This window comes from Fusarium falciforme, chromosome 1 (genome assembly GCF_026873545.1).
Source record: "Fusarium falciforme chromosome 1, complete sequence".
NCBI classification, from domain to species: domain Eukaryota; kingdom Fungi; phylum Ascomycota; class Sordariomycetes; order Hypocreales; family Nectriaceae; genus Fusarium; species Fusarium falciforme.
Window position 1 is genome coordinate 4529747 of NC_070544.1, and position 24210 is coordinate 4553956.

General features: G+C 55.7%; 5 protein-coding genes across 5 annotated transcripts; 2 read left to right on the top strand and 3 right to left on the bottom strand.

Annotated features, from left to right (window-relative positions):
• Nucleotides 1–185: 185 nt before the first annotated feature.
• On the bottom strand, nucleotides 186–7533 carry NCS54_00127800 (Hypothetical protein; the record flags this gene model as incomplete). The annotated part of the gene is made up of 2 exons (XM_053146908.1): nucleotides 7343–7533; nucleotides 186–7284 (listed from the first exon to the last, which is right to left on the bottom strand). The coding sequence occupies exons 1-2, from the start codon at nucleotides 7438–7440 to the stop codon at nucleotides 186–188; spliced, it is 7197 nt and encodes a 2398-aa protein (XP_053002883.1). The 5' UTR covers nucleotides 7441–7533.
• Nucleotides 7534–8405: 872 nt separating this feature from the next.
• Nucleotides 8406–9822, bottom strand: NCS54_00127900 (Hypothetical protein; the record flags this gene model as incomplete). The annotated part of the gene is made up of 7 exons (XM_053146909.1): nucleotides 8406–8492; nucleotides 8617–8871; nucleotides 8927–9104; nucleotides 9180–9451; nucleotides 9495–9536; nucleotides 9616–9653; nucleotides 9759–9822. The coding sequence occupies 7 exons, from the start codon at nucleotides 9820–9822 to the stop codon at nucleotides 8406–8408; spliced, it is 936 nt and encodes a 311-aa protein (XP_053002884.1).
• A 1007-nt stretch (nucleotides 9823–10829) lies between these two features.
• On the bottom strand, nucleotides 10830–13317 carry NCS54_00128000 (DNA-directed RNA polymerase III subunit RPC3; the record flags this gene model as incomplete). Its single annotated transcript, XM_053146910.1, has 4 exons — nucleotides 12943–13317; nucleotides 12816–12878; nucleotides 12011–12724; nucleotides 10830–11957 (listed from the first exon to the last, which is right to left on the bottom strand). The coding sequence occupies exons 1-4, from the start codon at nucleotides 12949–12951 to the stop codon at nucleotides 10830–10832; spliced, it is 1914 nt and encodes a 637-aa protein (XP_053002885.1). The 5' UTR covers nucleotides 12952–13317.
• A 115-nt stretch (nucleotides 13318–13432) lies between these two features.
• NCS54_00128100 (Hypothetical protein) lies at nucleotides 13433–15048 on the top strand (the record flags this gene model as incomplete). Its single annotated transcript, XM_053146911.1, has 4 exons — nucleotides 13433–13750; nucleotides 13813–13987; nucleotides 14055–14899; nucleotides 14953–15048. The coding sequence occupies exons 1-4, from the start codon at nucleotides 13502–13504 to the stop codon at nucleotides 15046–15048; spliced, it is 1365 nt and encodes a 454-aa protein (XP_053002886.1). The 5' UTR covers nucleotides 13433–13501.
• Nucleotides 15049–17323: 2275 nt separating this feature from the next.
• Nucleotides 17324–20339, top strand: NCS54_00128200 (LsmAD domain-containing protein; the record flags this gene model as incomplete). The annotated part of the gene is made up of 4 exons (XM_053146912.1): nucleotides 17324–17450; nucleotides 17504–17870; nucleotides 17927–20067; nucleotides 20131–20339. 4 exons carry the CDS (start codon nucleotides 17324–17326, stop codon nucleotides 20337–20339), a joined length of 2844 nt encoding a protein of 947 aa, XP_053002887.1.
• Nucleotides 20340–24210: the final 3871 nt, after the last annotated feature.

A 24210-nucleotide genomic window follows, 5' to 3' on the forward strand; every position in this document is an offset into this window, starting at 1 on the left:
ATCAAGTGCAGAGACGTTACCAACGAGAATAAACAAACAAACAGACCCAATCTGATCCGATCCAGCCAAAAACACTCCGTGAAGCCTCATCAAGAGTCTCATAACCCCTTGAAACATGACCAGGTATCAATCCCAACTTGACTCTATCGCGTCGTACCTTCATCCCGTATCTTTCCCTTCATCCCCTATGATCCATAAACCGCCACCTCATTACCCTGATCCTGTATGGACCCTACGTCGGTTCCGACCGCGCTCTCCGTCCACTCGCTCCCCGTGTCGTCACTGTACTCGCTATAGTCATCACCCTCTGTGTACATGTCGGTACTGTTGGTGACGACCGTCCCCCTGCTGCTCCTTCGCAGCGTCTCGTTGTCGCTGTCGCCAGCCTCATCGTTGTGCAACACTGTCGTGTCCCCGGCGCCAGGCTCTTCGGCTTCTGGTGCTGCACCTCGGGCATCGGCTTCATCCAACTCCTCGACCGCCTCGCCAAGGCCGACGACATTCTCCTTATCATTGTCGCCTAGACCCTTGTCGAGGTGGCCACCCAAACTTCTCTTTCGGTATGCCTTGCCACCGCCCATTGGCGTCCGCACGCTCTGGCTGCGCTTGACACCACCAGATGCTACGTTGTTATTGATCTGGCTGAGAGAGACGATTCTTCGAGCACTGCCATTCTGTGCAGGGGCTGCCAGGTTTCGCTTGGCGTTGAGAGCCATGCTCACCATCGACTTGCGGGCAGGCTGGGAAGAGTCGGTCTCAGTGGCAGGCTTCTTGACTCGCTTGCGGCTCATAGCGTCGCCGCTGTTCTTGTTGGCCTTCGACATGAGAAGAACTCGAGAGTGATCCATGACACCCTCAAGGATGCGGCGCTCAAGGTTCTCAGCACGAGACTCCATATCGTAGAGCTCCTCCTTGCGCACGCGAAGGGCAGTCTCGAGCGAGGAGACATCTCCCGTCAGGCGAGTCTTCTGTCGGATGAGACTCTCCTGCTCGGTTCGCAGGCTCATGACACTTTGTCGAAGCCTCTCCTCTTCCTCACGCAAGCTACTGACAGACGCCTCAACATGGTCCTTCTCAGCAAGCTTGCGCTCCACCGATGCCATGGTCTCACGAAGTGTCTTCTCGTGATCCTCGTGTGCCTGCTCAATGCGCTGCTTCTGGGCAGAAAGGAACTCGGAGATGTCAGCTGCTGTCTGGACGACCGAGGCGTGAACCTTGTCCAGGGTCTCCAGACGAGTGAGGGCCTGGTCAGTGGTGCTGCTGTGGTCAACGAGCTTGTCGAGCTTCTCGTGCACCATAGTGTCATCATACTTAAGGTCAATGAGAAGGCCAAGCTTCTCCTTGACATCGGAGTCGTCGTACTTGGAGTCCAGAACCAGATCAAGCTTGTCCTGAACTGCCTTGTCATCGTACTTTTGCTGGATAACTTGATCCATGACACAGTCGATCTTCTCGCGGACCGCCGTGTCATCGTACTTGCTCTCGATGACCTGATCCAGAATGAAGCCAAGCTTCTCGCGAACCTCAGCATCGTCGTACTTCTGGTCAATGATCACGTTGAGCATCTCACGGACTTCAGCATCGTTGTACTTGTCCTCGATAATCTTGTCGAGCTTGGTCCGCACTTCAGCATCATCATACTTGTCTGCGATGATCTTCTCAAGCTTCTCCTTGACCTCCGAATCATCGTACTTGTGTCCGATGATGGTGGTAAGCTTCTCGTGAACTTGAGCGTCGTCGTACTTGTCCTCAATGATCTTGTCCAGCTTTCCACGGACCTCGGTGTCATCGTACTTCTCCTCGATGATCTTGTCGAGGCGCTCGCGGACTTCTGAGTCGTTGTAGATGTGCTCCACGAGGTTGTTGAGCTTCTCGTGAACCTCGGTGTTGTCATACTTCTCGGGGGGGAGAAGAGTGCTCAGGATCTCCGGGGGCTTGTTCTCAACGAGCTTCTCCTGGATATCCGTGACAGATGTCTTGGAGTGCTCGAAGTGCTCGCTGACGAGAAGGAGGAGGTCCTTGACAGCCTCCATGATCTTAGGCTGTCCCTCAGTCACCTCACCCTTGAGACCCTCAACGACAGACAAGGCCAGAGAGATCTGGTCCCGGGTTTGTTGATGCTCAGCCTTGTCTTCGGTGTGGGTCTCCTCGTTGCGTGTCACAAGCTCCTCCACCTTTGTGAAGACAGTCTTGGAAGCCTCCTCCATCTTCTCAAGAGAGTCAGTGACAGTCGAGCCGAGAGTATCGATGAGGAGCTTGAGTTCGTCTGTAACGGCCTTGGAGCCAACGACAGCCGCCTCGACAGCCTCATCCCGAGCCTCGCTGACCTTGCTCCTTTCATCAAGCTGGGTCGAAAGAGACTCATACTTGGCGATGAGCTCGCCGATCTTCTCGTCGATCTTGTTGCCCAGGGACTCGGTGGTCTCCTGAAGTTTCTCGTTGGACTCGATCTTGACACCAGCCACGACAGCCTTGGAGTCTTCAAACTCCCTCTTGATGGTGTCGAGCATGTCCTTGAGATCCTGGTGGACATTCTCGTTCTTGTCAATCTTCTCACCCATAGTCTCCAGAAGCTTGCTGACGCCCTCGACACCAGAGGCTCCCTCCTCGAGCTTAGTGTTGATGGCTCCTTGAAGCTCCTCGAGGAAGTTCTTGACCTCGTTCACCCGCTCAACAACATTGGTGGTCTCTTCGTCGCGAACTGCGATGGCCTTGGTCTGGGCCTCAACAGTGGTGTCCAGCTTCTCCTGGAACTCCTTGACGACGGTTTCGAGGCTGGTGACATCCTCCTTCCGAGCAACAAGAGCCTCCAGGCCTGACACATCCTCCTTGCGGGCAAGAAGGGCGAGATCAGTGTTGATGTATCCGTCCAGAGCGGTCTTGATCTCAAGAGCAAGGGCTTCGACGGTTTCGACGTCAGCCTTGACAACCTTGTCAGGGCTCTCGCTCTCCTTGTCAAGACGACCCTTCAACTCATCAAGGCCGGTGGTGATCTGGGAAATGAGAGTCTCGAGACCAGTGATTTCCTCCTTGCGGGAGACCGTCTCCATCTGAGTCGTGATGGATCCCATAGTCTCACGTGTCTCGAGGAGGAGAGTCTCAACGTTGTCGATGTGGTCCTTGCGAACGGCTTGATCACCGTCAATGAGGTCATCAAGCTTGCCCTTGGTGTTTCGCAAGATGGTCTCGATGGCTTGAACATCCTCCTTGGTGGCGGCGTCCTCAGGATCACCAAGGATGGCGGCCTCAGACCGCTCCTTCTTCTCGGTTGGGATAGCTCGCGTGGACATCATTTCACGAGAGCCAATGTCATCGACGGTATCCTGGACGTTGCGGATCATCTCCTCCATTCGAGTCAGATCATCCTTCTGGACGCCCTCCTTCTGGGGTTCCAGGGCCTCAACCTTCACGCGCAGCTCAGTGATCAGGACCTCGAGGTTCCTGATATCATCGTGGCGCACCGTGTCAGGGGGCAATGGGATGTCTTGCGGCTCCCTGTCATTGAGGACGGGGCCGAGAGCACGCTCGGTGTTGTTATCTCGAAGGGCTTCAATGTCTGAGCGAACAGATTCCAGACCGGACTTGAGAGCATCCAGAATCTTATCGTCGGAGCCAGCATCAACAGGGGCGACTGCGCGGTCGTTGCTGTCACGGAGGGACTCAATCTCAGACCGGAGAGACTCCAGCCCGGTCTTGAGGGCATCAAGAACCTCATCGTTGGGCTTGGTATCAGCAACAGGGGCAAGAGCCTTGTCGTGGTTCTCCTGGAGTGTCTCAATGTCTGCGCGAATGGCGTCGAGGCCGTTCTTGAGGGCTTCAATGACCTCATCGTTGGTCGTGTTATCAACTGGGGCAACAGCCTTCTCGTGGCTGCTGTGCAACGCCTCAATGTCAACTCGGAGAGAATCGAGGCCATTCTTAAGGGCTTCGATAACCTCGTCATTGGAGGTGTTATCGACGGGCGCGACAGGCGCGACAGCTCTCTCGTTGCTGTCCCGGATGGCCTCGATATCGACCCTGAGAGACTCCAATCCGTTCTTGAGGGCCTCGATGAACTCATCACTTGTGTGATTGTCGACCTGAGCAACAGCCTTGTCGCTGCTGTCTCGCACGGCTTCGATGTCGACCCGGAGAGAGTCAAGGCCGTTCTTCAGAGCTTCAATGACCTCGTCGTTGGTCGTGTTGTCAATGGGGGCGAGTGCTTTCTCATGGCTGCTATGGAGTGCCTCGATATCGACCCGCAGGGAGTCAAGTCCGTTCTTGAGGGCCTCGATGACATCATCGTTGGTGGTATTGTCCACGGGAGCAGCAGCGGCAGGCTCCTTGGTGGTCTCCCGGATTGTTTCAATATCAGCGCGAATGGATTCAAGCCCAGTCTTCAGCGCTTCGAGGACCTCGTCGTTCTCCTTATGCTCAGCTGGCGTAAGGGCCTTCTCGGCATGACCGTCACGAAGTGCCTCAATATCCGAGCGCACAGCACCCAGGCCAGCCTTGAGGGCATCGAGGAGCTCATCGTTGGCTTGTGGAGGAGCATCGAGAGTAGCAACGGCTCTCTCGTTGTTGTTCTCGCGCAAAGTGTCAATGTCGGATCGAACAGAGTCGAGGCCGGTCTTGAGAGCGTCGAGGATCTCGTCATTTGCGGTCAAATCGGCGGGCTTGTTGGTGACGCGGTCCATGCCAGCTCGCAGATCATTGAGACCATCGTTGAGGGCGTCAAGAATCTCGCTCGTCTCAGCCCGGGGACGGAGGATCTCCTGTCGGAGGTTGTTGAAGCCTGTGTTAAGGGCCTCGAGAACCTCCGTGTTATTGAGTTGCGGAGGGAGAGCGGGCACCATCGAAGAGTTGACCACGTCACGGAGGCCTTCGAGCTCAGTCTGGAGTTGCTCGCGAGATTGCATGTTGGCATTTGCGACGAGGCCAGCCACCTCATCCTTGAAGTCATCCAGAGACTTCAGCAGATCATCCAAGAAGTCTTCCTGGCTTGCAACGCCAGCGGCACGGTCAACGTACGACTCCATGGCTTTGCGGAGGTTCTCAAAGCCGTCCTTTGTCGCATCAATGACCTGCTCCGTGTCTCGGCTCTGCTTAGCTTCATCGGACATCGTCTTGAACTCGTGTCGGAGGAAATCCATAATCTCTCTGAGACGATCGGTGATGTCGTCATTGCCCGCAGAGGCAGGTACCAAAGCACGGCTCGAGTTGAGATCCAGGTCGTGGAGACCCTCCTTGACGGCATCGACCATGTCCTCACGGGTGAGCTCATTGTTGCCAGGGGCCACAGGGAACTCGAACTCCTCCAAGCAGTCACGGACCGCGTCGATGATCTCCTCCCTCGACGCAGTTTCGGGCTGCTCAACCTGAGGAGGAACGAAGTGCTTCAGGCCCTCGACGACGGCTGTAAAGACCTCGTCTCTAGTAGCAGCAGGGGCTGGAGCGAACTCTCTAAGGCCTTCCTTCAGGCAAGCCAAAACCTCCTCACGCTCAAGTCCAAGCTGCTGAACCTCAATCTCGGGTTTGTAGTTCTCCCAGGCATCCCTGACAGCCTCAATGACATCCTCTCGGCTGAGATCGGGCATGTTGTTACGGGTAGCCTCGTTGTCCTGGATGGCCGCTCGCATGGCATTGTAGATCTCTTGATAGTCAACAGCACTCTTCTGGGTGTTGACCGAGGCCGCAGACTGGCGCCTGTGCTCCCGAAGGACGTGGTTAAGCTGGTCCTTCATTTGCTCAAGGCCTTCATCTATGACTCGAGCCACCTCATCCTTGCTCGGGCTATCGTGGTCATCGACGTTCCTTCGCGAGGCTTGCTGCTCCAGTCTGCGACCAATCTCACGACCCATGCCAAGGACCTCGCCACGGAGCTCTCGGACGAGCGCCTTGACCTCAGCAGTTAGGCCGCCGCCCTGGGCAACACTGTCCTTGACGGAGCGGATGATGGCCATCAGGTCGTCATTGACGATGTTGGCTCTTTGGCTGGCGGGTTCAGAGTTCCTCCGGGCCTCATTCTTCATGATGTGTTCAACACGTTGAGAAACGGCACTCCTTGCCTGCCCCGGAATCAAGTCCATGTGGCTGGGCTCATCGCCAAAGCTTAGGTTGCGAGACCGGCTCGCATGAGGGCTTCCAAGTGGGTTGCCCAGCACGATTGCCTGCTCGGACTGAGCCCTGACCTGCTCAATGACCTCATCCAGCTTTTGAGACGTCGCCATTCCAGAGAGCTTGTTTGATACTTCCAGCAGGCGAGTGAGAAGAGAGTCCTGTCCCTCCTTCGTAGGCATATCCCGAATGATCTTCTCTAGGAGAGCAATAGATGCAGGCGCCTCCGATCCGGCCAGAGAGGGCGTGCTAATGGATCCCCTCTCAATCGAGTCGGAGAAGCTCTTGGGGGAAGGGATTCTTGGGAGCTGGAATGGCTTGGAGCCAGGGGGGGACAAGTTGTGTGGCTTGTTGTCCAGGTAATATCCGCCAAAGGGGTCTCGGGAAGATAGTCGGTGGTTACCATCGCCGTTGCCACCACCCTGACTACTACCAAGGAGCTCTCTGAGGCTCCGTCGAATATCCTCATCTCTTGTGTTGGTGGCCTCCTTGAGACTGAGGAGATCGGTAGCATTGTCTCTGCTTCGCCGACTGAGCTGAGACATTTCCTTCTGGAGGTTTGTGGCGATGCTGGTGAGGCTGAGAATCTGGTTCGAGAGCTGCTCAAGGTTCTGGGGGTGCTTCACCAGAGCCGATGAGCCATTTGTGATGTTGGAGAGAGGGTTTTCGGGCTCCTTGGTGGGTGATACGGAGCTCATGTTCTGGAGAGCCAGCATTGTAGATGACTGTGGAGGCGTGTTCTCACCCAAGATGCTCTGAGGAGGTGGCCGTCGAACCGCAGGCCGCAAAATGGGTGTCAAGCTAGGACCGGGACCTGGGTTTGACGGTGCCGGCTCCTTCTCGATGGGTCGATTGTCCACGGGGGGTTCCCTCGACCTTGAGGGCGTCTCTGGTCGACTAGGTCGCTCTGGTGATCTGGCAGGCGAGTTGTTGGCGCTGTTGCCCTCGATCATGAGGCTGATGTCCCTGACCGATGAGGACTGTAGACGACGGTGGGAGTTGCTCTTTGTAGGCGAGGCATCGTTTAGCCTCCTGTTGAGGTGAGGCATGGCGCTCTCTCGCGCACGCTCACTAAGCGCAGCGTGAGCCGACTGGATGGCGCTCGAGGTCCCGGCCCGCGAGGAGAGAGGCGATCCCGGGTTCAGAGGCAGCGGTGGAGGGCAGCGCTCGGGATCAGAGCTATCCCACCTGTTTCCTGTCAGCCGGCGCAAGAAAGCCATGAGGGTATACAGAGAAGAGAACTTACATTGGGACCAGCGCCCGGAAGTGGTCTGAAGAGGCAGAGTGTTGATGTCTCAGCTGGAGGTCTCCCTCTCGGGAGCTGTCTCGCTCCGAGGAAGGCATGCTTGGCTCCTGGGAGACGCGAATGTCTTGTGTGTGGAATGAAGTTGTCCAAGGTCTGGATGGCAAGAATGCGGACGGCTCCGCAGCCACGCTAGATTGGGTGCGCAGGAGACGATGATGAGGATGAGGATGGAGGAGACGTCTCGGACCTTGGGACTAAGGTAGGTAGTAGCGGTAGTGGTAGCGGGAGCGGGAGAGGTAGTAGTATCGGTGATAGTGGAAGAAGAGTAGGCAAATGAGAGGGATAAAAGGCGCGAGGTATGGACGGAGTAAAAGTAAATCAAGTCAAAGCCTCGGAGCCCGTTGCATTGTTTAGTTTGATTTTTACAATGGTACTGGAGGAGGCCGTAGCTCCATCTTTGTCCGTCCGCCGTCGCAGACCTTGGTGGCCTGGTTTATTTTTGTTTCGGGGGGCCACGGTTGCTGAGCAACCAGCCGCCGCGCCAAACAAACTAACTTCCCACTCGCCGCTGCACATCCGGACCCCGGCCCCAGCGCGGCCCATCATCTACGAATGAAAAGGCCACAACAGAGCATATCACACCACCGGGCAGAGGGACGGCTTGAGCGACCAGGCCTATAGCATACATCATGACCCAATTCCGCAGGGATCATGGCCTTGCTGGCGGCTGTAGCGAGCCAGCTTGCATGCTGCGTATCTGCTGGTGACGGCAGTTGTCACGGCCCACGACGAGATCTGTGTGTGACGTGTGCCAAATCAAATCAAGTCGCTTTATTTTATACAGAGTTGAGTGCCTTCGTCCGCCTCACTGATCAAGTGAGGCCCGATCCCTCATGCCGGTACGTCTATCATAGCAATCCATCCCAACATAAATCCCGTCCCTTCTAAACTCCCATCCCTTTACGTCTCCCTCATCCATACGTAAGCCCTGTCTAGATCATCTCTAGCTTTTGTATCTATAACATAAATCCCAAATTTGCTTTTCCTCGAATATGATTTAGCTCTACTTTCGGAAAGCAGCGTCAAAGGCAGGAATCAAGGTCTGGGCAAGCCAGAAGGAGAAAACCAGCTTGGGTCCAGTCATGAGGAGCTGCAGCACAAGATCCATTAGCGTCCTGACATTTCAGAGTGGAGACGGGCCTTGAACGGGTGAAGGCGGGCCGCAGAGGGGGCCTGTTTCTTGTGTTGTGTTTAAGCAACTCTGCCCGACGTACCTTGGGAACCAGTCCCTTGAAGAAGCTGGAAGGGCCCTCATTCTTGGCCATGTTGGCCAGGATTCGGAAGCCACTCTCGGGGTTGTCAAAGTTGCGGTTCTGGATTCGGGTCTTGATGACATCGAGAGGAGCGGAGACGACAAGCGAGGCAGAGGCACCAGCAATCGAGGCAATGAAGTTCTGGAACCAGCTGGCCTTGTTGTAGTCCTCGAGGTGGAAGAGGTACTCCTTGGCAAAGGCAGAACCACCAAACAGCTTACACAGGTCAGTTATTTTCGCTCTACTCATGGCTGCAGGGCAAAACACATACCGCGAAAGAACCGGGAGCGTTACGGGCAGCAGTCCAACCCCAGCCACGGTACAGGCCGAAGCCCTCATCAGCCACAATCTTCAGAACACCACGGCCGCGGAAGGCCTCGGGGTTTGTCTGGCGCTTGATCTTGAGAACATCGAGAGGGAGGAGGACAATCTCGCCGATACCGATCAGACTAGGTGAAACAGTTTAGTCTAAGTTCCTAGTTCTTGAGTTTCCAATTTTGAGGGAACTCCGATAGCTGACATACCTTCCGGCAGTAGAGTGCATAATGGCCTTGCCGGTCTTCTTGCCGAAGGCATTCTCAAAGTCGGCGCCATAGTGCTTGCCCAGGAAGTCTCGCGCAACAGGCTGACCACCGTACTTGTAAATGCGCTGGAGGACCTTGTAGCCAGCGGCGTATCCCAGACCAGGGAACAGGGAGACAAACTTCCTGCCGACGGTTGCGCTGGCCTTGTCCTTGAAGATGACTTGGTTCAATTGGCTAGCACTGGCGACCTGGAGGCATGGCAGGTCAATGGACTGTTCTCTCGGGTTGACTTGGAATTTGAGGTGTGTTCCTTACACGAGACTGGTTGCTCATCAATCGCTTCGCAATGGTATCGACCTTTAATGGTGTTAGCAGGTGTCACATGGCGTAGGAGGGAGCTGTCGGCAGCCTCGATCTCGGGCGGAGGGATGCATACGGGATGGAAGATGGCAAGCTCAGCGATACCAGCAGAACCTGCACAAGTCTTGTCAGTCGAGGGTTACTCGCGCATTGAGCAGCACCGAGGCAATTGGAAATAATGCTCGGATGTGTCAATGGGTACAGTAGTGGAGGACATACCGGAACCGAGGAGTCGGGCCAAGTTGGACTCCTTCTCACGACCAGAAGCAACGGGAGGAGACATGATGAACGACGAGGGCAGGGAACAATTAATTACTGCCGAACAGAAAACTCGATGGGTATCGCAAAAAAGGTGTGAAGAAAGCAGAGAGGGGAGCTTTATCGCAACGCAAAGGGACGGACGAGCGAGACAAGGCTTGGCCGCTTGGGACTGGAAATTTTTCCACCACCACTCCAGGGCACCTGCACTTTGCTCTTTCTGGTGTACGGCGCGCGGCTGGTTCCTTTCCCCCTGCTCAATTACTTACCGACGTCGGAACGGGATGCGTGGGATGGTCGTCCTTGTGGGTGGGCTGTGGGCTTTTTTTTTCTACATTGGCGGGGTTTCTTGCCCCCCACTTTCAGTAGCTCGGATTTTTGGAGCTGGCCAAATTTCACGACCGAGCCACTCATAAGCCACAGGTCAAGCCACTGCACGCAAGGGTGAGGTTGAAGAACACTGCTCAGACCACTTTGCGCTAGCCAATCATGGACGGATGCTTTCATACCACAAGAACCAGCTGCGTACCCTACAACCACCAGCAATTCTGGTGTCATGATGGCAAGAGACGGATGTCTTCATCTTCAATTGTTTCATTATTTCGATGTCTTCTAATCCAATTGCAAGCCTGTTGTTCTCTTATAATCATATATGGAAAGTAGCGTCTGTTGACGAACCCCTCGGCACAACATTCAAAACTTGGTGGGATGAAACCCTGCTCATTTCATCTCATCTTCTCAACAAACAACATGGACAATACCAGGACACCTCCAAATTGTTTGCATAATACATCTCGGCCCATGCCGACACATCCCAATAAAACAACACACACAAACCTACTACGCATGACCAGCAGCCTCAAAACTAGCAACATACCATTCTTTTATGGGTTACTACAGAGCAGATATCATATAATACAAGCTGAGCCCATGAAATGTTCAAGCCTCGACGCCAACATGTCAAGTCACCATGATAGCGCAATCGACAAAAGTTGAAGACCAAACTGCCACCCATGTCGTTTTCCAACTCTCTTAATAGTCGCGGAGAACAGACACCAACTCATCCAACCGCATGACCTGCCCAAGAAGCTTGCTCTGCACCTCCAAGTGTTTGTTGTACTTGTTGTAGTGCTCCGTCGTCATGACCTCCTCCTCCTTGCCCTGGACGTCTTCTCGCTCCACGAACGAAAGAATGTTCCGCTGATTGTGCCGCTCTACCTGGAGCGTCTGCAGACATCGCAGCATGGCCTTGTAGATGTCGTCCAAGGCCTGAGTCTGGGCTCGCTCCTTGTCGAAATACCAGAAGAACAGGGTGCGATTGGCCAGACGGCTGCTATCCTTAGGCACTTCCTGAACATCCACAATCCCTGCCATCTGCATCGCAAGCATTTTCCCCTGGACATCCGTTTTCTTCATGAGCGCAGCAGATGGAAGCATCTTCTCATCGAGCTTGCCCTTTTCTCGCAGAATGCGTGTCAGACGCAGCCCGTGGCGGCCATGGGACTGCTCAATAATGGCGTCGAGCTCAGTCTCCCGCAGATGTGTCATCAGCCGGGTAAAGTCTACCGTCCACTGACCGCGACCGAATGTCCCACAGTGGCGGATGAACCGGTGTTTGCTCTCTGCGAGAAGTAACAGGTGTCGTCGCATCTGAGAGATGCGGCTATCGGTGCCGTTGGCAGCATCCTCGAATCTAACCTTGCTCTCCCGCTCGCCGTTAGTGGCCTCGCCATTTTGATCATCGTCATCTGCCCACTCATCCTCCTCGTCCGCGTCAAAGATCCTTTTGCGGCCTGGAGGGCCAGCATCTGAATCGTCAGAGTCATCATCCGTGTCCGGGGCTGTCTCCCTAACTCGTTCGGCGCTCTCAGAATCAATCTTGTCCTTGGAAGTCTTGCCGATTCCAGACTGTACGTTGACGGATTTGTCAAGGTGTTCAAAGATATCGACGGTTGTAACTGCTGTCTGTTGACCAGCGGTAAGCTCATCAATCAGAGGATCTGGCTGGCACCTCGAGAAGTCGGCAGATAGGAGGTCTAAGACGGTGCGATAGACTTCGCCGGTGACCTCACCGAGCATCTCTGCCGCAAAATTGGCCAGGCGCTGGTTCCGCAGCTCGACCAGACATCTCGAATGATTTAGACGGACAACCACGTTGGGCTGCTAGATGTTAGCTTAAAATGTACGACTCCATTGTGGCAGAAGGTCCTCACATTTAAACGTGGAGCATCGTCGTCATACGCATGCCCATTTTGTGCCGACCCGTTGGTGAGCTTCCGTCTCTTGGGTCCACCAAAGTCACTACTCATGTCGAGTTGACGCTTCAAGACCCGTGGCTGGTCTCTAAAGGTGCGGTATTGTTTTTGGATCTCCTCCTGCGCCTGGGTCTTTGTGAAGACGGATTTTTCGCCTGGTCGCGTCTTGGTGATAGAGTCCTTGATTTCGCGGTACACATCCTGGGGGTTGCGAAAACTCTCTGGACGGACAGTTTCGACAATCTCGGCCCGAATGAGACGCACAAGAACAGAGTTCAAGTGACTTTCTGACTCAATGAGTCCATCATGTGACTCATGATCACCGTTCGTTTGTCCATTGGTCTTGGGTGCTCGGGACCCGAAAGCGTGGGAAAGGTCTGCAATGCGGGCATGACCTAGAAGCATGAGAGTCTGCGCCAGCTCTCGTTCTGCGGTGCCATATTGGCGCTCGATAATATCCAGAATCTTGCCAGATCGCACAAGGTTGTAGCAAGCATCAGCGTTGGCCTGGTAGCTCGTGACGTCGGTGTCGGGGTCGGTATGGTGGTAGAGCAAATTTTGCTGGATTAGAACGGCGAGACCATTTCGCAAGAATCGCGGAGTAAGGGCCGTATGTTGGACCAGTTGGGAGATCGTCGAGCGGCCCTTGGTCAAAAGCGCAATCAGAATACGCTGGTTCGCGACAACTGAGTCAGCCCCGCGATCTCACGCCAAGTGAAAAGACAGATTTATATCCCAGTATATGGGCGGGAAAATCGCATACCGAGGGCAGTTCGCCATAGAGGTCGTTGACTAGGAGAGCACAAAGCTCAGCAGCGTGTTTTGTCTGTTGGGGCGTGCCTGTTAGCTGATGCTGTTGCGTGCGCGGTTGGGATGATGGCTCGACTGACTACGAGCATTGATGCTCCTAGAGATCCTCTCACTATCTCTAGAGCTGCCACAGTTGCTACCGGGGCGTCATTGATCTGCAAAAGAGCACTATAGAGAGAGATACGGCCCGTAGGCGCGAGATCTGAGTATCTGTACGGTTGACAATGCGAATAAGGCTGGTTGGGAGGCGAGGTCGTGAACGAGAGCACAAGGCGAGAAGGCTGGGATGCTTTTTTTTGCGGCGCAAATGGGATCGTTGATTTTTCTGCGGCTGCAGGCAGTGAGTGGTGTAAGTCGGAAGCTGGTAGGCCTAAGGCAGGGAGGGTAACGCTAGGTGGGGTGAGGTCTTTTCCTTGTAGCTGCGCGCAAGAGCCAGTCCCAAATGGTACCAGTCGATACTGGGACCAATGCCGCGGGTGCAAATCTGGCTGACCGGAGAAAATCACGTGACATATTCATTCGTTCCCCGTAGCCCGAAAATTAGACGGGAGCTTTTCGACGAGGCACTTCTTTTGGAGATCAATTGCTTCACCCCGACGGCCGAAGGATTGCCAATTGCCTACGCCATCACCCTCCATAATGATCTCGAGATCGTCTCTCGCGCGAACCGCGCAGCAGGCTGCTCGCCGCTCCTGCCGCGTCCAGCGACGAACCTTTGCCGCCGCTGCGTCGACCGGATCATACGAGACCTCGGATGTGACTGGCCTCAAGGTCGCCTCGCGGGATGCCCACGGCCCTACTACCAAGCTCGCCGTCGTGGCCAAGGCCGGTACTCGATACCAGCCTCTGCCCGGTCTGACTGTTGGCCTGGCCGAGTTCGCGTTCAAGGTGAGGAACCCTGGCACCTGGAAGAATCCCGCGAGTTGAGCTAATTTGCCGGGTCCATGTAGAACACCCAGCGACGATCTGCCCTCCGCATCACTCGCGAGTCTGAGCTCCTCGGTGGTCAATTGGCTTCCTCGCACACCAGGGAGGCTGTTGTCGTCGAGGCCAGCTTCCTCCGCGAGGATCTACCTTACTTCACCGAGCTTCTGGCTGAGGTCATCTCTCTGACCAAGTACACCAGTGAGTGAAACCAAATCAATTGCGTAGTCAGCCTTGCTGCTTCGACCGAGTTGACACGCCTATCCAGCCCACGAGTTCCACGAGGATGTCGAGCGTGTCCTCCACGCCAAGCAGGCCGCCCTCAATGCCGATGCCGCCGCCATTGCCCTCGATAACGCCCACGCCATCGCCTTCCACACTGGTCTCGGTTCCTCCCTCTACCCCAGCTCTTCGACTCCCTACCAGAAGTACCTGAACGAGGAGTACATTGCCAGCTTCGCCGACGTTGTCTACTCCAAGCCCAACATCGCCCTCGTCGCCGACGGTGCCGCTCCCGACACCCTCTCCAAGTGGGTTGGCCAATTCTTCAAGGACGTCCCCGCGGCCCCCCGAAGCGGCCAGACCCTCAAGACCGAGGCCAGCAAGTACTTTGGTGGTGAGCAGCGAACGAGCAGCAGCGCCGGAAACTCCGTCGTCATTGCTTTCCCCGGCTCTGGCGTCGACTCTGCCAAGCCTGAGATTGCCGTTCTCGCCTCCCTCCTCGGCGGCCAGTCCACCATCAAGTGGGCTCCTGGCTTCAGCCTCCTCTCCAAGGCCACCGCCGGCACCCCTGGCCTCTCGGTCAACACCTCCAACCTCACCTACTCCGACGCCGGCCTCCTGGCCATCCAGCTTACCGGTGCCGCCGCCTCCGTCCGCAAGGGCGCCGAGGAGACCGTCAAGGTTCTCCAGAGCATTGCCAGCGGCAACGTCAGCCAGGAGGATGTCAAGAAGGCCGTTGCCAACGCCAAGTTCGCCGCCCTGGATGCCAACCAGCTCCGACAAACCAGCATCGTCCAGGCCGGCTCTGGCATCGTCAACAGCGGCAAGCCCTATGACTCTGCCAGCCTTGCCAAGGCCATTGATGGCGTCTCTGCTGAGGCTCTCAAGACCGTAAGACTCTCCAAGATTTGCCCCTAGAACAATCGACTAACACATGTCTACAGACTGCCAAGGCTCTCCTTGAGGGCAAGGCCACCGTCTCCACTGTCGGTGACCTGTTCGTGCTGCCTTATGCTGAGGAGATTGGTCTCCGGGTATAGAGAGGGGTCCAAGAGAGAGAAAAGCTTGTACCAACAGTCAGAGTTTAGAAGAGTTGGAGGAGAGGATGTCCTCTTTGTCAATATTTGTAGTAGAAATCCTTTTGGTCCACATCATACGTCCGCGCTTGGTTCATGTTGATGAGCTGTGGTGGGCGAAGGCACTGGGCGGGTTCATGAGTGAACTTGAGGCCAGTAGTTGCCCGTTGTATGTGCGTCAGCGACATGCAGATGTGCATCAGTGAATGCGCGGCATGCTCCTCGGCTTGGCAATGTCAACAGTGATTGTTCATTTGAGGTGGGCGTTTGTTGTTTCATGGCCCGTTTGGCCCTCTCTGATGACAACGTCGTTGTTGGACAATGAGAGTTGTCGTTTCAACCTCAAAATTCACAAGGCCTGCATAATGCCCGTACGTTGGGCTGAAAACGGATGTACCTTTCAGCCTCATTTCCCCTGGTTACCTGGGGTACCTACTTGCAGTTACGCTTGCAGAGCAGATTCAGATTCAGGCCGAAGCTAGAACCGGTGAAGATGTATTGGCTCCTGGCCAGTCATCTCATCAAGAGCAAGGCTTGTCCCGCCCAAACTTGCAGAGTCAGCATCGTATTCGTGGGGCGTGACAGTTGTACCACCTCTGCTGCACCATTACGAGAATGAAGCTTCTTCTGCCGTCCTGATCTGACCACGTCGGCCACAGATGGGCAGTGAATGTTTTGTCCCGTCTGCTCTGCGAGCCCGTTGAACCAGCTGCCAGTAGAGGTTATTTCCGAATAGGGAACTTGTGGTCGCGAGGCGAGTGCAAACAGCCAGCAGGCACTGTGTTATTTCTGCTGAAACCTTCAGCGCTGAGGCGCCCCAGAACTGCCCCAGCAACGCCCTGCTAGAGTGCGCGCGGATGACCCTTAATTGTTCTGACCACTACCAGGGGCGGACGGCGAGCCGGGCCGGGGCAAACAGAGGGTCTCGCACTGTAGAGCGCCGTCTCCGCAAGGCACCTGATTGGCTCTTGATGGGCCTGCCCTGGCTGGAAGAGAGTCAAGGGAATTCTGAGGGAACACTCAGAGAAGACTGAACAAGGGCTGCAAAGGCCACTCTGGTTGATGAAGGCCCACACTTTCTCAGAAACACACACGCGCACACTGCCATTCTCTCACAGGCCACACACACAAAGAGACGGACTCACTGTTACAAGCTCGTCCGGGGACCGTGGACCGCACTTTATTCGGTTCCTCCTCTCGCTAGCCCCATCAAAAAAAAAAGGCCCCGTCCGCGGCCGTGGTCTACTTAGGTAGTTACCTGGTAACAGCGCAGCACTGTACCGTACTGGTAGGTACCAACAAGCCCAGAGGAGGGAAACGACGGGACCGGACAGGGGATTGACTCCTCGTCACTAACTTTCGGGAGAAAACAAAGCCTCAACCACCACCTCCCACTACCGCCAAAACCTCGACCTCGACTCTTCCTCCCGCCACGGCTCACATCCTCCTCTCCAGCCTCCCGCTCCATGCTCTTGTTGCCCATTGCGAGGCAATCGTAACAGCGCCCGAGCTGGACGAACCGCCCCAGACCCTCTTGTCTGGATTTCCTATCGATCGACCTTGTGAACCCCCCCGCGAGGTAAATCGCTTGCCCCCCGTTCTCGCCCTTCGACAGTTCCCTCTTTCAGACGCAGCTCCTCGGCCGCATTCTTCCTCCTCACCCGCCCGCCATACTCACACCCTCCTTCCCGAAACCTTTTTCTTCTACCCTTGAAACTGCACCAAATACCCTCCGTGGACTTTGCAGTCTTCAAGCGTGGCCGTTTAAAGAGGCGTCTTCAGCTTGTGGATGCAGGCACTGACTGATCTGCGCAGACTCAGCTTGAGTGAGCTGCTGGCCAACGTAGCTTCGCCGTTCTCGCCCACCAAAACCTAACCGACTTCTCCAACCAACGCAGCCCTTCGTCGTTGCACCCACCGTCCTGGCCGCCATCACGAGGTAAGCCCGTCTTGAATCACAATCCCCATCATACGTCCAGCTTGTTTCCCCATGCCCCTTATCAACTGCCCCCGAGCCCCACGGTTGTCGGACAATCCACAGTGGTCACGTCATGAGCTTTGGACGTGGCCTCTACCTTCCTAAGCTTTTCCCGTTGGACCTGCATCGCCCGACTCCTGCATTCTGGGGACTAACACACCCTTCCCACAGGGTTGAGAAGCCTGCTGCGTTTGCGAACCTCCCACGAGACGTCGATCATCAACCTTCATCGCCACACAAGGCTCTGTTGTGGCTACCTGAATGGTGGCCGAGGCGAAGATATCCCGACACTCCTTTAACAAACCTCGTAACGACAAGAGCGTTTCCAACATGCCTGTCACGAAGAAGGATGGAATAGCTGGTGGCGGTCCCGGTGGGAAACAGAATGGTTTGTGGTTCAGCGCTGCCTCGTGAGCTAGCCATCTGACATTTTCTGATCAGGAAACCGTGCATCTTTCCGAACCGATTCAGCTATTTCTAACAACCGCTTCGGCAATGAACGAGTTCTCCAGCCTTGGGTTCCCGACACCAACGACGCTATTAATGGCAGCCTCGAAAGGTCCGGCAACAACGCAGGTTGGGACCAGTTCGCCGAAAACGAGAGACTGTTCGGCCTCACGACAGACTACGACGAAAACATTTACACCACCGCTATCAACAAGAGCCATCCTCAATACAGGGAGCGGATTGCCGCTGCGGACAGAAAGGCCCGAGAGATTGAGCGCAGCGCACCCACTACTGCTCACGTGGCCGAGGAGCGTATCATGGACTATGTTGGTGGGGATGACGGAGGTGATGAGGAGGACAAGTTCGTGTTCTCCTTAATGAAATCGTCTGCGCTTTTACTGACATCTTTCCCTGCAGGTACAGCGGTGTCCGCCGACAGGATTTTCCACCTCTGTCTGGGCGTGAGAACAAATACACTCCACCCGCAAAGCGAGCACCCACAGCTCAGTCCACCGTCAAGGGTGCCCCTGTCGATCCTGCCATTATCTCTTCACAGATCAAAGCGCCTGCCAAGAAGCAGCCTACCCCAGTGCCCGAGGAGCCGAAGCCTCAGACTCCTGATGTGAACAAGAACGTGTCCGCGCCCAAGGTCGATGCTCAGAAAGCTCCTGCCGAAGCCAAGCCTGCTGAGGCTCCGGCTAACTCACCCAAGCCCGCTGCTCAGCCCGCCAATGGCAAGGCGACGGAGACGAAGCCTGTTGACAAGACTAATGCTGGTCTGAGACCCTCCGCCAGCGGCGCCGGCACTGCCGCCCCCAGCGCAACCTCCACGGTCGAACATGACGTTCTGAAGGAATTCAAGTCGTTTGCTAGCCAACAGCGCCAGAATGCCGAGAAAGCACGAAGCAATAAGGCCAAAGCAGACAAGGAGGTCAAGTTGACCGAGTTGAAGAAGTTCGCCAGCTCCTTCAAGCTCTCTACCCCCGTGCCCACGGATTTGGTCTCCATCATCGCCAAGGACCCGGTCAAGCAGAAGGAGATTCAGGCCAAGGCGATCAAGAATGCGGAAGACGTTGCCAAGGCCAAGGCCGAGGCTGCCACGAAGGACAAGACCACTCCATCGAAGGATGCGCAGACCAAGCCTGCGGGACAAGGTGCGCCAGCTGCTGCTGCGACATCTGGCCCTTCCAACGACAACAGATCTTCTCGCGCCCCTGCCGGTACTCAGGCTACTCCTCCCGCTGGAGGCCAAGGTCGTCATCCCGGAGCTCGTCAACAATATCCCCAGCAGCCCTACCATGCGCAGCAGTACCGAAACAACCGCGGAGGGCCTCACGTTCCCCAGCAGCAGCAGACCGGTATGCTAGCGCAGCGACTCCGTAACGTTGAGCAGCAGAAATACTCGCAGGCTTCAGCTCCCCACCAGCCTCACGTCCCTGGCCAGGAGATGCGCGCTCCCCCTACCGGACCCGCCAGCGGCGTCAACTCTGACTACAATCGACGCCTCAGCGGTGCTCCCGGCCACATGGGTGCTAAGTTGAACCCCAACAGCCACGAGTTCAGACCTAGCCCGTTTGCTGCGGCTTTCAACCCGAACGGACATCCCAGCGCAGGCTCGAGCCCCCGATCTTCCGTTAACCACGTTGATGCGTCGGCCAACAATGCCGCCGCCTCCGGTCAGCTCATTCGCCGGAAGACCAAGGCTATCGATGTCAAGAAGTGCTACATCCTCTCACACATCCAGACCTTTACTCCCCCTCCAGGCCGCAACTGGGACGACAACGCTGGTCTTCGTCCTGCCTATGACACCTTGCCTACATGGCGACAGCTTCAGGACAACGAGAAGCCTGATTCTACGATGCATCTCAACTACAAGGAGTATTTCGAGCGTCAACCTTTTAACGGACCTGCGCTGGCCACTCCCAACCCGCAGCATGTCGTTCCTCAGATGCCTCACCAGCACCAGCTACCTTTCCATCTCCAGCAGGGTGCGCACAACATGGCCCCCAGGGGATCACCCCACATGCCACCTATGCAGATGCACACACCGCAGCATGGCCCCGTGCCTCACCCGCCGTACGGTAACGACGATCATAGGATGATGCATTCAAACTCGGCTCAGTCATTCGCCTCACCCCGCCTCGGCAATGTGCCTGTCGCCTACAACTCGCCAGCACAGGTGCCCTACAACCAACCCGTCTTTATGCCTGGGACGCCGCAGATGGGACAGTTCCGTAGCTTCTCCAACAACCCTCAATACATGTCCCCTCAGCAAGGCCAGATGGGAGGTCCCATGATGATGCAGCCGCAGTTCATACCTGGGCCGCAGGGAATGGTTCCTGGTCCGCAGATGATGTATCCTGGCGGCCACCCTCAATTCATGCCTCCATCCGGACCTCAGCCGGTCCCCGGCGTCAACGGATACCCCAGCCCCGGACGTCCCGCCGCGCCGATGATGGCACACCAGGGCTCGCAGCAGGGACAGCCCATGTATGGCATGAGCCCCAATGTCCAGTATAACCAGCCGGTCTTTAACCCAGGCCAGCAAGGCGGACCAAGTAAGTAGCAACTCGGGGATTCTTATAGGAGCAGCGGATTAACGAGCGCTAACCCTAGTGCAGTGAGAGGGGGCTACGGCAGCCCTGGGCCTCAGCATTTTGGAACCAGCCCTCAGCAGGGACACCAATATGGCCCTCAACACCGAAGCGGCAGCACCAGCTACAACAAGGGCTATGCGGGCCAAGGACCTCATCAGACGCCCCAGCCCAACCATGCGGTGCCCGCCGCGAACCAAGGTCGACCTGCTGAGGGGTCGGATGAGGCCAAATAAGGAGGTGATGCGAACTATCATCAGCCCCCCTCTTAGCATACAATGAAGCATCTCTAGCACGGCCTTTCCGAGCGGCGGCCTCGCCGAGATAGACTTTTCAAGCACATCTATCTCAGGGTCTGAACTGCAGTGACACGACAGCGAAACGTGCGAATCATTGCATACTAGTTGCAGTATGGGGCATTCGTACAGAGTCGCACAACTATCAGCTTAGACAGGATGAGGCCTGAGGCTCGGGCCGCCTAGGCATTTGGGTTAGCAGGTGAGCCGTTGGGTCGCTTATAGTGGAGTGGTCTGGGAGCTGCCAGGCCTGAAGGTGTCGCGAAGGTGTCTCGATGACACAAAATATTTCTCTCTACCGATGTCGCGCCAATTGGACGGCGCCAGGATCAGCGACGACCGTTGGCTGCGCCGGAGCAAGCAGGTGGCAAGAGGCAGACGCGCCATCAAGTCTTGACGGCGGACACTTTGTGTCTGTGGACGGCGAGGCCGAGGGGAAGCGATGTCGGACAGACTGGATGAATGAATGACAGCCAGAAAGGTCGAGCGGGGATGCCAAGACGAGGTCTCGAGGTGGACGGGGCGAAGATGGCCTAGGTCGGGACACAGCATCAATTGCTAATGGCGGATGTGTGCTGCCAGGCTCGAAGCCCAAGCTACAGGACTCGTTTCCGGTGGGTCTTTGGCGTCGAGGCAGGGCGATGAAGGGATCAGCATGTCATGGCAGAGGCAGCCGGGGAGCTACCGACGAATGGTATTGTTTTGGGAATTTCGAAAAGTATGTGATAGCAGTGGTGGTCCTGGAGGGGTTTGAAAAGGCAAGGTGGGTGTCTTGTGAGGAGCGGAGCGGAAAGGGGGATCAGGAGGTGTTGGATCCTGCAAGACCAGGTGAGGCAAGGCATTCATGGAAGCGAGTCGAGTCATGCATCAGGGCGAGGCATTTACCAAGTCGAAGCGTCGATAGCTCACAGCATAGGCCTACTAGGCAAGTAGCAAAAAGAGAGAAGTACAAAGTGTACGTATGTTTCGTTTCACGGGAGGACGCATGGGGCATGTGGTTGTGATGTAGATGAGATGCATGAAGATGGATGGACTACAGATTCAGGGTGCTGGTCAATGCGGCCAGGCAGGCATTGATCGCATTGACAGAAAGAAGGCTTGGAGAAGGCTTGGGCGAATGCTTCAGGTGGCTCTGGCTGTGGCACTGGTAAGGGCCTTGATGGGTGGGCGGATGAAGGGTAAGGGATGAACGAGTCCAAGCTCACGTCAGGGGATCCGCACTCTGGAACAGCAACAGTCGCAGAGGCCGGCGTCCGCGGAAGGGAGGGTGACATGGCCGGGCGGGTCGATCGCCGTGGGTCGGATCAAGGCCGGAGAAGTCGACGCAGGCCAGCGCCAAGAGGGGATGACGGAGTGTCGAGTTGTGAGTGGCTAGAGGCGAGTTTGGCCATGTCTTTGAGCGGCAGAGGGGCACGAGGGGTTCGCGGCAGGGCGGGACAAAGAAGAGAAGAAGGCGGACGAGTCAGGGTTGAGAGATTTAATCAACGGCACTCGGTAGACGTGCCTGTGCCTGTGCCTGTGCCTGAGCGGGAAGCCGTGGCATGGCATGGCATGGCGATGGATGGCGTGCATGAGGGCATCTTGGGACAAGAGATTGGCTAAGTGGCAAGTTTGGCGCCGAGGGAGGGGATTCACGCAATGTGCACCGTACGATCAGCGGCGTCATGCGCCCTCGGGTTCCTGGTTCAGGTTGCCTATTTACGGATCTCACATAGAGGACGCATGCACATACACCACCAGGTACGGTACGCATACACGCGCGGCTGGAGGAGAAGAGGGAGGGCGGACTCACGCCACCTGCAATGCTAGAGGAAACAGGAGGGTATGATTGATGGATGACAGATGGACGATACTGTAGGGATGAGGGATCCAAGTCAGGCACGAAACATTGAGCAGAGTCAGGTGGTGAAACTCGAGTCAATTGATGTGGCTTCCAGTCTTTGAAAGAATATTCTGCAAAAGTCTAAACTGTGGAATAAAGGGCGGCTCGGGACTGCCATGTGGTTCTAGTTAGTTAGTGACATACTACGTAGTAGACAAATAAATGACTCTTGTTCTTTGATGACGAGTCTTGTCAGTCATGATGGTCTAGGTTAGTTGATGGGCAAAGGGCGAATGTCATTGTTAGTGCAAGGTGGCGCTAGGGCCAGACGGTGTCTCTACCCAAGATCTTGGCTTCTCACGACCGTTGAAAAGGCGGTTGCGGCGTCAAAGACTTAAGAGGGGTTTGTTCCTGTTGGTGGGTGCCGCCAAGACCGGAGGGGCCCTGACACTAGCGAAGATCATCCTTCCGAACGACGAATCGGCACGGGGGAACAAGAGTGTGGAATCAATAGAAGTCGTCAGCCGTGGATCTGGGGTTTCTTGCTGCGGAAGCAAGGAGGATCGGTATCGCTGTTGGACGTGCATGTCTGCGACAGCGCATACGATGACGATGATGGTGTATTTGGATTCTGGTTCGCTAGCATGAAACGCATGTCAACGGCGACGGCGTTTGACGACGCAGGGTAGGCTCGTAGACCGACTTACTTGATTCCTTCTATTGCTGACATGTTTGTTTCATTCATTCCATACCGTGACTCAAGACGCGTCTCTTACTGTATGTGAGCTCTTTAGCATTCTCTTGCGGATGATGGAAGCCAAGGCCCCGCGTGATGCCCATTCTCACGGCGCCTCCGTTAGCCACGAAACGTGCCATGGCCACTCCCTTCCACGACATTCATTCTATCTCCACCTGGTCGCAGTTCTCCCTTGACATTCTCGAACCAAGTCTTGTCATCCAATGTCTCTGATTCGTCTGACCAACTTTTCCTTGAACCATTGAGTGGTTGCACACACTTTTTTTTCACTCATTGACTCACGTGCACCCCGCTGAGAGACATTGGCCGTCAACACTAGCTGGGCCGGATTTGCGACGGACAATGACGACGGACGACGACGACGACGACAAAAGGCTTGGTGCTGAAAACCTTCACGTGCAAAGCTTAATACAACTCTGATATAACCCTGCTAAATACGTGACACACGCCTTCGGTCTTGGCTGCTCCGTTAGGGAGTTGACTCTCTAGTCAGTGATTTGCCTCAGGGGTCCTGGTCGTGCTCAAGGATCATCACCGGGAACTTTTTCCAACTCGTCAATCTAACGTCCAGTTGGCATGAGGTAATGAAGATTGAATCCCCGTCATTGGAAGATATTCTCCTTCCTCTGTCGGATTTCCATGACAAGCCTTTTCACTCCTGCATTTCTCCCCTCTCCCTTTTTTTGAGGCTTGCAGACGATCGCGCGTTTCACTCAGGTACGGTCCCCAATCAATGCATGCCCGACCCCGCTGGCGGGTGGCGTTTCAAGCGCCAGGGGTTCTCCGGGGTGTGATTGGACGAGGAGGATGTGGCCCGTCACGTCTCGACCTGCTTCAGCCTCTTTGGACTAGAAATCCCTGGAACGCGGGAAAAGCTGCCAAACCAGCCACGGCGAGCCAGTCCCTTGGCTACGACGACTTACACTTGCGACCGGTCTGGTGTATTGTTTGTTCCTTTTTTCATGCCAAGGTTGTTTTTGGCTGAGACTGGATTGTTTCTCTAGAGATCGAGACATGGGACCACCGAGACGGGTTGTGTCATTGTATCACATTACATCACGTAGCATCCAAGGCGTACAAGCACGGCACAGAAGAAATGCCAAAAGAGATTGATGAGGTCAAAAAAAAGGAGACTGTGTATCAGGTCATCGTCCCTTTGTTCGGCATCTCCATCTCCCAAGGTACGTGCGTAGCAGAGCAGCCGAGGTGGCATCCGACCACCGATTGTCGTC